At 43.5% G+C, this 12,435-nt stretch overlaps 1 protein-coding gene across 1 annotated transcript; it reads left to right on the top strand.

The window, feature by feature from the left end:
• Positions 1-10,237: 10,237 nt before the first annotated feature.
• Positions 10,238-11,719, top strand: SST (somatostatin). The gene is made up of 2 exons (XM_081085272.1): positions 10,238-10,527; positions 11,349-11,719. The coding sequence occupies exons 1-2, from the start codon at positions 10,390-10,392 to the stop codon at positions 11,559-11,561; spliced, it is 351 nt and encodes a 116-aa protein (XP_080941398.1). The 5' UTR covers positions 10,238-10,389; the 3' UTR covers positions 11,562-11,719.
• Positions 11,720-12,435: the final 716 nt, after the last annotated feature.

Below are 12,435 nucleotides of genomic sequence, written 5' to 3'. Positions count from 1 at the left end.
ACTGTTAGGAACCCAAGCTGACATCTGTTTCCCTGGGACTCCTGCTGTAAATGTTGCTTAGCCAATAGTTTTTTTTTTTCTTCTCTCTCAAGGCATGGTGTTGGTTCATCAATTAATCAGAAAGGTTTTATGAGTAAGAAGTGCAGAGCTAGGATCAAAGGGAGACAGCAGTGATGCCCCTTCAGCAAATGAAGCAGATGGTGTTATAAACAGGTTGAAAGCTGAGTGGATACAAAATATGCCTGAGGAATGGAGGTTTGGCCTTACCTATCTAGAGATTATATTTATCATAATGCTAGAGAAAACCCTGAAACTGTTTATATTTATGTTGTTAGCAGTCAGGAAAACACCCACCTGCTACTAATTCACTGTGTGGCTTTGGGCAAATCATTTCACTCCTCTGGGCTTTTAGTGCCATGCTAAGCCTGGTTTCCAGTTTCAAAAACTGATGTATGCATCACATGGAAATTGAGGAACTTTTTGGGAAAAAAAAATTTCACTGTGCCCATGGTTGGGATTTAGTTGATCAAGCTCTGTATGTTGGAAGGAGATGGGGTAGGGTCTTGCAATAATTGCAAGAAGAAATTCTAGAGCCCCTTAGGAGAATCTACTGTTTGGAAGAAACATCTGGCAGATGAAACTGACTCCACAAAGGCACTGGAGGTTTGGAGGGGGAGGAGTGGCTCCACATGTAGAGGGTGACTGTGACTGGAATCCTGCTCCATCTGGTCCCCTTAGAGCAGCGGTTCTCAACCTGTGGGTTGTGACCCCTTTGGGGGTCGAGCGACCCTTTCACAGGGGTTGCCTAAGACCATTGGAAAACACATATATAATTACATATTGTTTTGTGATTAATCACTATACTTTAATTATGTTCATTTTATAACAATGAAAATATGTCCTGCATATCAGATATTTATATCACGATTCATAACAGTAGCAAAATTACAGTTATGAAATAGCAATGAAAATAATTGTATGGTTGGGGGTCACCACAACATGAGGAACTGTATTAAAGGGTCGCGGCATTAGGAAGGTTGAGAACCACTGCCTTAGAGCTTAGGAAAAGTTAGCTAGTCTACTTGTTTTTGACAGATGCTGTAATAAATTACCACAAACTGGTGGCTTCAAATAACAGAAAATTATCTGCTTGCAGTTCTGGCGTTCAAAACTCTGAAATTAAAGGGTCAGGGGCCACAGTTCCTCCAAAAGCTCTATTCTCCCCCCGCCCTTCTTCTACTTCCCATTTTTGGTGGACCTGCTGTTCCTTGGCTTGTGGTGGCATCACTCCAATCTCTGCCTGCCTCTCCCCACTGCCTCCTCTGTCTTCTCTTCTATCTTTCGTAAGTACACTTATCTTTGGATTTAGGGCCCACACAGATAATCCAGGATGATCTCATCTTGACATCCTAACTTAATTATATTTGCAAAGACCTCTCCCTGCTACCCCCAAATAAAGTCACATTTCTTCACAGGTGCCTGGGGTTAAAACCTCTTTGGGGGCCACCATTCAAATTATTGCAATTGGTAAACACTGTTGTTTTAACAGTCAGGAGCCTTGTTGCTTAATCACGTAAACCCTGGTGTTAAAACAGCAGTGAGATTCTCTAAAAGGCTGGGAGGCAGAGAAAAAGAAAGAAGAGGAAAAGTGAGCCCAGCACCTGGGATGGCAGGGCCTGGTATCTAGTGTCCCACTAGGGTTGCATAGCAGCCTAGGAAATCCAAGGGTCCATGCAGAGGGTAGTGCATAAGGCCCAGGGCCCAGAGCAGTGCATTTCAGAGTGAGGTTTATGACTCAGTAGGGTCACAGTTCATTTAGCAGATCATGGCCAGCATTCCAAAGAAAGAAAGAAAGAAAAAAAAAGAATAGAATGTCCCTAGTCAGTCTGGCTCAGTGGATAGAGCATCGGCCTGAGGACTGGAGGGTCCCAGGTTCGATTCGGTCAAGGGCACATGCCTGGGTTGTGGGCTCAGTTCAACGTGCAGGAGGCAGACAATCAATGATTCCCTCTCATCATTGATGTATCTACCTCTCTCTTCCTCTCTGAAATAAATAAAAATATATTTTTAAAAAAGAATAGAATGTACCACAGTTTACTGGAGGTTTGGAGGGGGAGGAGTGGCTCCACATGTAGAGGGTGACTGTGACTGGAATCCTGCTCCATCTGGTCCCCTTAGAGCAGCGGTAACAAAAGTATGTATGTTTTGAGAAACGTGGGAAGGTGTGTGTGTGTGTGCGTATGTTGGATTGTGACGTAAAGTATATTTCTTATGTAAATTGTTGTCAAAAGTTTGAAAGCCACTGGTGTAAGAGGCCTTAGTGTCCACTTTAGAACATCCCGGAAAGAGCAGAGATCCAGGGAAGTGTCCTTGGTTCTGGGCGCAGCATTGGGAATAATGGCTCTGTGGCAAAGGTGTGACCAGGTACAAGAAGAAGCTTTGGACACATGTCAGACCCCCTTGGGAGCCTCCTCCCTCTTGGAGAGACCTTGCAAAGCTGAGGTTCCATAGATATGTGGGTGATTAAGTTGATGGCTCTGAGACCAGCCACAAATGTGACATCAGTTGGTCCCCTGCTGGCCCCAGTCCTGTCTCTGCCCACAACTCTGTGGGTAATATCAGGAGAGGCAATGGAGCAGAGTTAAGACCTTTGTACTCAAGTCAAAGGTGGGATGGGGAGAAAAGGAGAGTTGGAGTTAGGTGAGCAAAGAAGACATGAGTCGGAGAACGAAAGGGAAGGTTCGTGAGGCTGGAGGGCATTCAGGTCACAGGTAAGAGACCTTTTGTTTTAGACTGCAGGTTTTGAATTGTGTTTTCCCTCCAATCCCTTTGTTCTTCTGAAACTTTGTGGCAGAATCCTGTTCAATGAAACAGAATCCCTATAACTTGCTTCTTCCCCATCTTGATAGTCCCTAAGGCCTGTGTTCAGGGGGTTCTAGACCTAATTGGAGAAGTCTATAATTTGGTTAGAAGGTGTTTGTGGCCCCTTCTAGCGCTAATTATTGGATCCTATGGCGCAGATAAAGTTCTGTGTAATTTACCAGATCACTTCTCTTTGAAGTTTTGTTCATTTTCTAATTCCCAGCACAGCATTTGGCCCGAAGTGTTCAATATTAGAATGTTTGCAGGAAGAGAATATTTTTTTGCACACTTCTTTGCAACTTCAGCACCAAGCACGGTGTTCTCTGCATAGTAGCTGTTTTTAAAGAGTCGGCCGAATAAATGAAGAAATGAATAAAATCGTGCCCTAAAATTTTAGCTGAAGTTGTCTTCTACAATCTAGCCAGCAGAGGGCAAGAGAGTTCAGTTTAACAACAGCAACCTGCCCTGTGTGTTGATGCAGCCACAGGCAGTCACCGCCAGGAGGAGCCGGTCCGCTTGTTTCATGGGATTAGAAAATACACAACCAGAAATGGATGGAGACAGGAAGCGAGAAGGCCTGAATATTAATCCCCAAAGCTTTCGTCAGGGAGTGGGGTTTTGCTGCAAGCTAACTGTGGGGTACACAGAAGACTGGACAGGACCATCTTGTTACATGATATCAACCACTTGGCTAGAAGAAATTCAAGGAATGTCACAGTGCACTTGTGCCAGGGAAAGAATGTATGAGGGGTCTCTGATTTTCTCAGTTCTGTGTTTATTCTTTCTGTGACACACGTGTGCTGTAAAGTTCCTTGAATTCCTTCCCTTCTCTTGACTTCAGTTTTCCCATATGTAACTGGATGGGTGGGACTCGATGATTTTGAAGGCTCTGGTCTGTGGATGGGTCCCCTGCTGGCCCCAGTCCTATCTCTGCCCTCAATTTTGGGGGTAACATCAGGAGAGGCGATGGAGCAGAATTAAGTCTGTTGTGCTCATGTCAAGGGTGGGATGGGAAAAAATGGAGAGTTGGGGTTAAATAAGAGAAGAAGACATGAGCCAGAAAATGAAAGGAAATGTGAGAGAGATGATGAGGATAAGATCAAGGAGGAGAGAAGAGGAGATACAAGTTTATGCATCAGACTCTTTGCACTGGGGCCCAGACACCTATGCTTTTAAAATGTTTCCTAGGCAATCCTGGTGTAGAGCCAGGGTTAAGACCCAGAAGTCTAGATTAATCCTCAGAGGTTTGAGTGCAGGGGAATTGAAGTAGTTGTAGGGATACGTTCACTTCACAGGGCATTTCTGTGATTATAGTCTCTATCATTCCATTTCAAAGTGGAGGTCTCAGGATCCCCTAAAGAGGAACTTTGCCATTTGTTCTGCACCGTTCAGGGGAGAGGTCCATTGGTTTCTGGCCCTATTTTGCTAGACCCAGCTGGTCAAGACAACTTCTCTCCTGCCAGCTGCCCTAGGAAAGCTCATGGAAGACCTCAGATTTCACACCTCAGATTTAACAAATAAGGTCAATTCCTTGCTCAAAAAATTTCAATTTTTTTCTTACCACAGCCTTTGAGGGGCTATGTCTGGCTCCTGGCTGCTTTACTGGCCCCATCTCTTAGCCCTCTCAGATTCACCCAATCTGTTTGGTTCTCTTGCCTTGTTGTTGATGTTTGATTGTACCAGGCATGCTTTCACCTCAGGGCCTTTGCACAGATTGTCCTCTCCCTTGATGAGGAAATATCCTTATTGTTTTTAGGAGGAAAGTAAATAAACATACCTGGGAGATGTTCTCTGGATGGCACAGTGGGGCAGAGCACAGCTCAATTTTATTTCACTGAGGAGCCCTGAGCAGAAGTCATAGATAAACAAGTGGGGTGCTTATGGGAGACTGATGGATCCACAAAGAGAAAGGGAAACTAAGAGAGAATTAGGGGAAAAGTTTCCTAACCTATGTCTGGTGAGAGAGGAAATATTTTAGTGGCAGAAAGGGCTCTGACATCAGCCCAGCTACACACTTCTACATAACCTGGGGCCTTCATTCCCTTGTCCAGTTGATATCAACACACTTCAACAAATGTGAAACACTACAAAGAGGTGAGTTAACATTGTTATTCACTTCTGTTGTGCACTATGGGCATGTGCTTACTGCTGTGGTGGATGGTTATGTCCTCCCAGTCCTTCCAGTGATTATATTAGCATATTGATATGACCACTTCAGTTAGCACGTAGGAGCAGTGACACTGAGCAACTTTTAGGGTCTTTTCTTCTTTCTGAAGCTCAGAGATGACTAAAGGATCAATAGATATATGTTCCTAAATGTATCAGCTACTTAGGGTTAGAGGTCAAATGATACAGTCCTCTGTTACCAGAAGCGTGCGATGCTTGTCCTACTCACAGAATCCAGAGACCTCACATATAAGAAGAGAGAAGTTTGTGTCCAACCCAAGAATTATTTTTCAGCAACTACTCTGTGCTTCATGCTTTTTGGTCTCTGAGAAAGATACAAACATGGCTGAGACAAGCTTTCTGCTCAGTGAATCTCTCATAGATGAGACGTATAGACCTTTAAGGCACAGAACTATAATCTGTGAGGATCTCTGCTAGGGGCACAAAAGACACATATCTGAGCACACCTCCTACTGGGGATCAAGCCCACAACCCGGTCATGTGTGCTTGGAATCAAACAATGACCTCCTGGTTCACTGGTTGGTGCTCAACCACTGAGCCACACCAACTGGGTGAGGTTTACAAGTTTTCATTTTGTGCTCCGTAGTAGTAGAGTTGCTGTAGAAGGAAAGGTCTCTATGGTATTGTCAGGCTCCTGTCCTTCAGCAGGAAATCCACATGCTCACCATAGCCTGCCCTCATCCCCAACAACATTCACCAAGAAGTCTTCCCCCTACTAGGTGGGTCACTTACTCCAAATTGACCTCTTGCTCCCAACCTTATTTAAGTCAAACCTTAAGTAAATGTTAGATTTTCTTTAGCCAGATATAAATCTGGAAGACAATTCAACAAATGAATTCACACTAACGTGTTAATAGCTTCCAAGTTTTAATGTGCTGTATCTCCAAGAAAAAAGTATATAAAAGAGAAGAGACCATTTTCTAGTTGATAAATTTCAGCTTCCATCTGCTGCACTTCTTCCTGGACCTTCAAATCACACCCTACATGTCCCCAGTATGAGGAAGGCCTGACTTCCTAGCCAGCTCAGAGCATCACAGGGACATTCCAGCTCCCAAAGACTGGCTCATTGAACATTTACTCCTTGGCTTGGGCTGGCTGCCTCCACCTGAACAGCAATAAAAAAAACAGGCCTTTTTCTTTTTATCGTGTTTTATGAGTTACCAAAAACTTTTACGTACACTGTTTGATATGGTTCTTAAATCATACTTTAACAAATGCAGGAGGAGTTCAGGCCTATTTTAAACAGGAGAAAACTGAGCACTTAAGTCTAGGGCTCAGAGATCCAGTCCAGGGCTCTTTCCACTATTCCATGTTTCTTCTCTCCATAGCCTCTAATTTTTACTTTCTTCTGACTGGGAAATAAAAAGGTTTTCCACTTGCAAAAAAAAGTCCAGGAAGTCTAAAAAGTCAATTTTAGAGAATGTTACCAGTTTTTCTCATTTTTTAAGTCAATATTCAAAGAAGCCATCAGAATGTTCTGTCTACTCTTTCAATATGAACTTCAGACCTAACCAGTCTTCACTTCCTTCCTACCACTCCAGCCTCAAACACCATTCTTCTCTTGTCTAAACTAGTCTGGAGAATAGGTGCCCAATAACAATCACAAGCCACCTCCTCTTCCATGGAAACAGGCCCTGGTTGGGAAGGTATGAAGTGCCTTAAACACCTATGGCCCAGCTATTTGATTTAGTATAAAGGCACTTCATACTTTCCCAACCAGGAGCTTTTCTAACATAGAGTCCTCATTTTAAGAAAGAAACAGCATTTAACACTACAATACACTCTAGTTTGCCCCTTTATTTTCTCAAATTTAAACTCTGATTATCGGGGCTGGAAGAAACCACAAAGGTTACCTATCAAACCTTTGATTTTGCAGACTGGAAACTAAGGCCCAGAGAGGGAGTCCCACAGTTGGATTGTGGCAGAGTCAGAACTAGAATCCAGCTCTTTTAACTCCCAGTACAGGCACTTTCTACTTCCCTGCATTGCTTAATATTGAACATCTGACTCTGCTCAGAAGATTTTACTGTCTCTCATTAAAACGAGTTTCTACTCATATAGGGAGGTAGTCACCCACATGTACATTTCACAGGAGGTGGCCAATCCTATTCTGGCCAGAAGAGCTGCACCATAGAGAGGCCTGGATGCCTTCTAGAGATACTTGTATCCTGGATGCAGTCTGCTCAGCCAGGTATCTCAGGCATCTCTGAGTCAGGGGAGCGTGAAAGGTGCTAAACTGGAAGAGCATCCTCCCTCTGATCTTTTTTACTTCCTGCCTGTGTGCCTTGTGCAAGGCACTTAGGCCCTCAGGACTTCTATTTCCTCTTCTGTGAGGGGAGGGGTTTAGCAAGCCCTGATGTGCACAAGGGAAAGGGGCTGCATAAGAATGGGAGAAGGTGACTCCTGGTGACTAAGGTCTAGGAAGTAGGGTCCTAGGTAGAGTAAAAAATCGACTCCCCCCCTCAATCATTGGGACTTGCGAGGGAGATCTTGGGGGTTGTCTGCAGAGAGATCAGGTTGGGCATGAAGTACCTTTGTGCCAAATCAACTTTTATGCAAAACTTGGCCATGTGGGGTTTAAGGAAGAATTCATGCCACCTTTTGTCCTGCTACTTCACTCTTAAGTGGTCCTAGACTCCTAACAATGCCAGGATTATAAAACAAAAACCAAATGCAGAAGTCTTGTCATCCACAGCCTTACTTAGCACTTCGGCAGGGGCAGGAGGCAAGAAACCCAGATCTCACTGTTCACAAGTAAGGACTTAAATAGCTGGAGATCATGAGTAATTCTTGTGGTAAGCAGCTGAGAAGGAGAGAGGTGAAAGAGGAAGAGCCTAGATTCAAGGACTGAGGCAAGTATTGACTAAGCAGGGTAGGAAGAAAATGAGTGATGCAAAGAAGGCAGGAAGAGCCAGATGAAACCACACTGAAGTCAGAAAATTATGGGGAGAGGGGAGAACAACAAAGAGGATTGAGGACAGGAAATGGGGAGAGACAACAAAAGAAGGATTGAATAAGGAAGATTCTGAAAGAAAAATCCAGAGAAAGGCTAGGGAAAGGGAGAAAGAGGAAAGAGGCGAACGGGTAGAGGAGGAGGAGGATCTGGAAGGAGAGGAGCAGGAGTCCAGGGAGGGAAGTTGAAGAGATCCCAGAGCACTGAGCAAGAGAGTAGGGCTGTTCTTTGCTCCTTGGCTGGCTGCTATATTAGGAAAACTTTCCCTCTCTAGTCAGTGGGCCTGCCTAAGGCCAAGTTCTGGGTGGAGGAGGTATGAGATCATTTGGGGGTGCCTTGGGATAGTTGGGTTGATATAACTAGACTTTGAGTCTCCAGTTGGAGCCAAGGAAGTTCCAGAATATAAAGAGAAAATAACATGTATTCCCTAGGTTGGGATCATCAGCCACAGAGTCATTGCTCTTTCAGACTATTCCAACACATGTGAGTGACTTTTAGTGCCCCACTGGTGCTTAGCCCTGCCTAGACTTGCCAAGCCCTGGATGCTCTAGCACACCATCCTGTGCATTCTCCCATTGCTTTGGCTTACAGACACAGAAGGAAATGGTGACAATTATTCAAGCCATTGAGGACACCCCCCCCCCTCTCCTGCATATCAATATTATGGTTTTGGTCTAAGTATTGAGAATGCATATATGATGCATGGCTGGTGAAAGCATTGGCCAAGTTCTTTGCTTTATTTTTGTTTCTGGAAACACACATGTTTTAGTTTTTTATGAGCTTGAAAGTCATGAAATGTCAGCCTGCAGGGATCCCTAGTTCATTCCAGGACACTATCTAGCCCTTCCTTGATAAGGAATTATTTTGAAGAAAAAAAAAATAAAAACTGTCAGAACACAGATCTGAACAGCAAACATTTAACCACAGTCAGAATTCTAAAATAACCTTTCTTTCTTAATTTTGTTTTTCAATTGTAGTTGATATTCCATATTATTTTATATTAGTTTCAGGTGTACAGCATTAGTGGCTTAAAAAAAGATGAAAGGTTTAAGAAGTACAAATTGGTAGTCATAAAACAGTCACAGAGATGTAAAGTACAGCATAGGGAATGTAGTCAATAATATTGTAATAACCATGTGGTGCCGGGTGGGTACTAGACTTTATTGGGAGGATCAATAAGTTATATGAAACAGCATGTCTTAAACTTCCCTTTGATGCATGTAGGGAGCAGGGGACTGCTAGGTCTAACTAAGCTCAGCTGATCCTTTCCCCACACATACTAGTAGACACATAGTAATGGTCACAGATGTGCAGGGCATCCCTGGACTTTTGCAGGTCCAGACTGGGGGTGGTCCCTGACCTAAAACTGCTCCTACTGGCTAGGAATCGGTTAGAAAACTCAGAGCTGAGTGAAAAGAACCCTGGCCTTGGAATGTGGAGGTCTGGCCGACTGTGCAGTATGTGATCCAGACTCCAGAGCACTTCACTGCCCACTTCTAGGTTCAGTGACCCAAACACCAAGGTTTAATAGATGGTTTCTGAGATTGTTTTCCATCTTCAAGGCACCAAAATGAAGTTAATCTCATTTTTTGTGTTTTTCTTTTTCTTTTTGTCACAATAAGAAGACAGGTTAGACTAGAAGTTTCTCAGCTACTGAGAAAGAGGGATGGAGGGTGAGCCAAAGGTAATTTTTCCATTAGAGGGAAGGTGCAGTTCTTTTATAGCCCATTAAAGTGTAATCTACAAGACTTTGTTTACAGAGATAATGGAGAAAGAGATGATCCAATCTTTCTAACATCCAAATTCTATTCTTAAATTAATTCTTAGAGGAATAATTCTGAATTTCCACTTGGCACCCTCATACACTTCTGCATTTGTTTAGCCGTCCTAACATGTTTGAGTATAAGGACAGAAGAGTGGTCTGGGTACATTTATGTGTATGCAGCCTGGGTGGTAGTGCACTTGTCTTTTCGGCTGTGTTTGAGCTTCTGTGTGTAATTGAATGCACACGTACGTGTGTGAGTGAAATTATGGAATGTGTACGTGCGTAGAATATAGAAGACTGTGTAGATGGTGTGACATGTGTGAAATCCTGTGGGCCCGTGGGTGTGCAAGATTTTTTTTAAAGTAAGAGACTTTGGATTGTGTAGCCTCCTCTCACTTCTGTGATTGATTTCACGAGGCTAATTGTGCGTAAAAGCGCTAGTGAGATCTGGGGGCGCCTCCTAGTCTGACGTCAGAGAGAGAGTTTAAAAAGCGGGGAGACGGTGGAGAGCACACAAGCCGCTTTAGGAGCCGCAAGGTTCTGAGCCTTCGCTGCAGCCTGCGGATCCACTCCTAGAGTTTGACCAACCGCGCTTTAGCTTGGCTTCCCAGGCGCCGCGGAGATGCTGTCCTGCCGCCTCCAGTGCGCGCTGGCCGCGCTCTCCATCGTCCTGGCTTTGAGCGGTGTCACCGGCGCGCCCTCGGATCCCCGACTCCGTCAGTTTCTGCAGAAATCCCTGGCTGCTGCCGCAGGGAAGCAGGTAAGGAGACTCCCTCGACGTTTTCTTTCCCCTCTCCAGAAACCCTACCCTTCTCTTAGGCTCGCCCCAGGCCCCTTGGGTGGATTTAGGAGGTGCTTCTGAAGAGTGTTGGTGCTTTTCTGGGTCTCTCAGCTCCCAAAGCTCTTAGGATAACTTTCAAAGTCCAGAATCCCCCTTACCTCTTTTCCCCCTAATCAGCGCCGTCCGTCACAGGTGAGTTTTTTGCATTCAATTAAATTCTGAGACCTGGGTAATTGAGCTGGAAGGTATGATGGCTTCTAGCCTGCGTGCTGACCCGGGAGGCGCTGACCCAGGTGCTGAAAGAGCGCACTTCTTTCGCTGCTACCATCCTAAGCAATACCTCCCTCCCATGCTGTGGACTGAGGGCTAATGGGCATTCTACAGATGGAACACAATATGTTTAAGATTCTGAAAGGTCTCATTCCCCACAGTGACTTAGTGAACGTGATAAGTTTGTAGTTCATGATGTGAAAATTGAGTTTAACAAACTGTTGGCACATGTTTATCTTTGCAAAACTGCTGTAAAGATCTGTTATTTCTCTCTATGCGTGTTTGAAACCTACAGAGACAGAAAACTTGCAGAAACATTTGATTTTTCAAGCCTCTTTGTGTAATTGGTGATTATAGTAACTACCCTTATTTTTATATCCTTAATGATTTTAAGTGACAGAGAGGCACAACTGTGAAAATTGGGTTTTGGTTGGAGCTGAGTCTGCCCCCAAAACTAGGCTTTTTCATTTCTTCTTTTCCATCCGCCTCCTGCTCATTCTCTCTATCTCTCTCCCTTCCACCCCGTACAGGAACTAGCCAAGTACTTCTTGGCAGAGCTGCTGTCTGAACCCAATCAGACAGAGAATGATGCCCTGGAACCTGAAGATTTGTCCCAGGTTGCTGACCAGGATGAAATGAGGCTGGAGCTGCAGAGATCCACTAACTCGAACCCGGCCATGGCACCCCGAGAACGCAAAGCTGGCTGCAAGAATTTCTTCTGGAAGACTTTCACATCCTGTTAGCTCTATTAATAATTGCTGTCCATATATGACCTCTGATTCCTCTCCCTCAAACCCCATCTCTCTTCCTTAGTTCCCCCAATACTCATAAAGACCCTCACAGTAGAAATTGATGAGTGTAAATAAATACAAAATAAAATTATGATGAAATTATGAAAAGCAAGAATTTGATTTCTTATTGAGTAAATCTTTCTGTTCAACAATACATGATTAACTTCCATTATTATTTCACTTGAGTTATTGGAAATATGCAGTCCAACTCTCAAAGACACACTATTTAAAATTCCCTGTGGTAATAAAGGTTATGTTTTAAATGGTAACCCTCATAGTTTGGGTGACTTCAAATTTACATAATTTCAGAAAACTCTATGAATGATCATTTAAATCCAATAATAGTTATGGGAAGGGGCTGTCACAAGCATCAATTACATATTAAATACAATTAGAATTATATGTGAAAAATAATATTAGTATTTATGGGTAGGCAGGCTGAAATGTCCAACTATTTACCAGGCTGAAATGTAAAAAATATAATATATACAAAATCGGAAGAAAAGACCATTTAAAGGAAAGAAGCTGGCTTAAATAGCTAAAATAACATTCTCAGGCTTTAAAATTTGTTTCCAGTCTTAGGACATTTAGAGACATATCACAATCCTCTTTGTCAGAAACAATCCTAAGTGAACATGGTTAAATGATTGCCTCTGTCTAAAAGTAAGATCTGTATCACTTTTATTGTAAAATTCCAGTATTAGAATACCATGGGTTGCAATAAAAATATGTGCTTGTCACCCCAGGGAATGCTACACTGTCGAAGTTATTGGAACACATTATGATAATCCCAGAGTAACTGAAGGAGAGATTCCAAGTCTTCTTT

This window comes from Myotis nattereri (assembly GCF_964212035.1).
Source record: "Myotis nattereri genome assembly, chromosome: 3".
NCBI lineage: Eukaryota > Metazoa > Chordata > Mammalia > Chiroptera > Vespertilionidae > Myotis > Myotis nattereri.
Note: the sequence above shows the minus strand (reverse complement) of the source record. Positions and strands in the feature narration are given on the sequence as shown.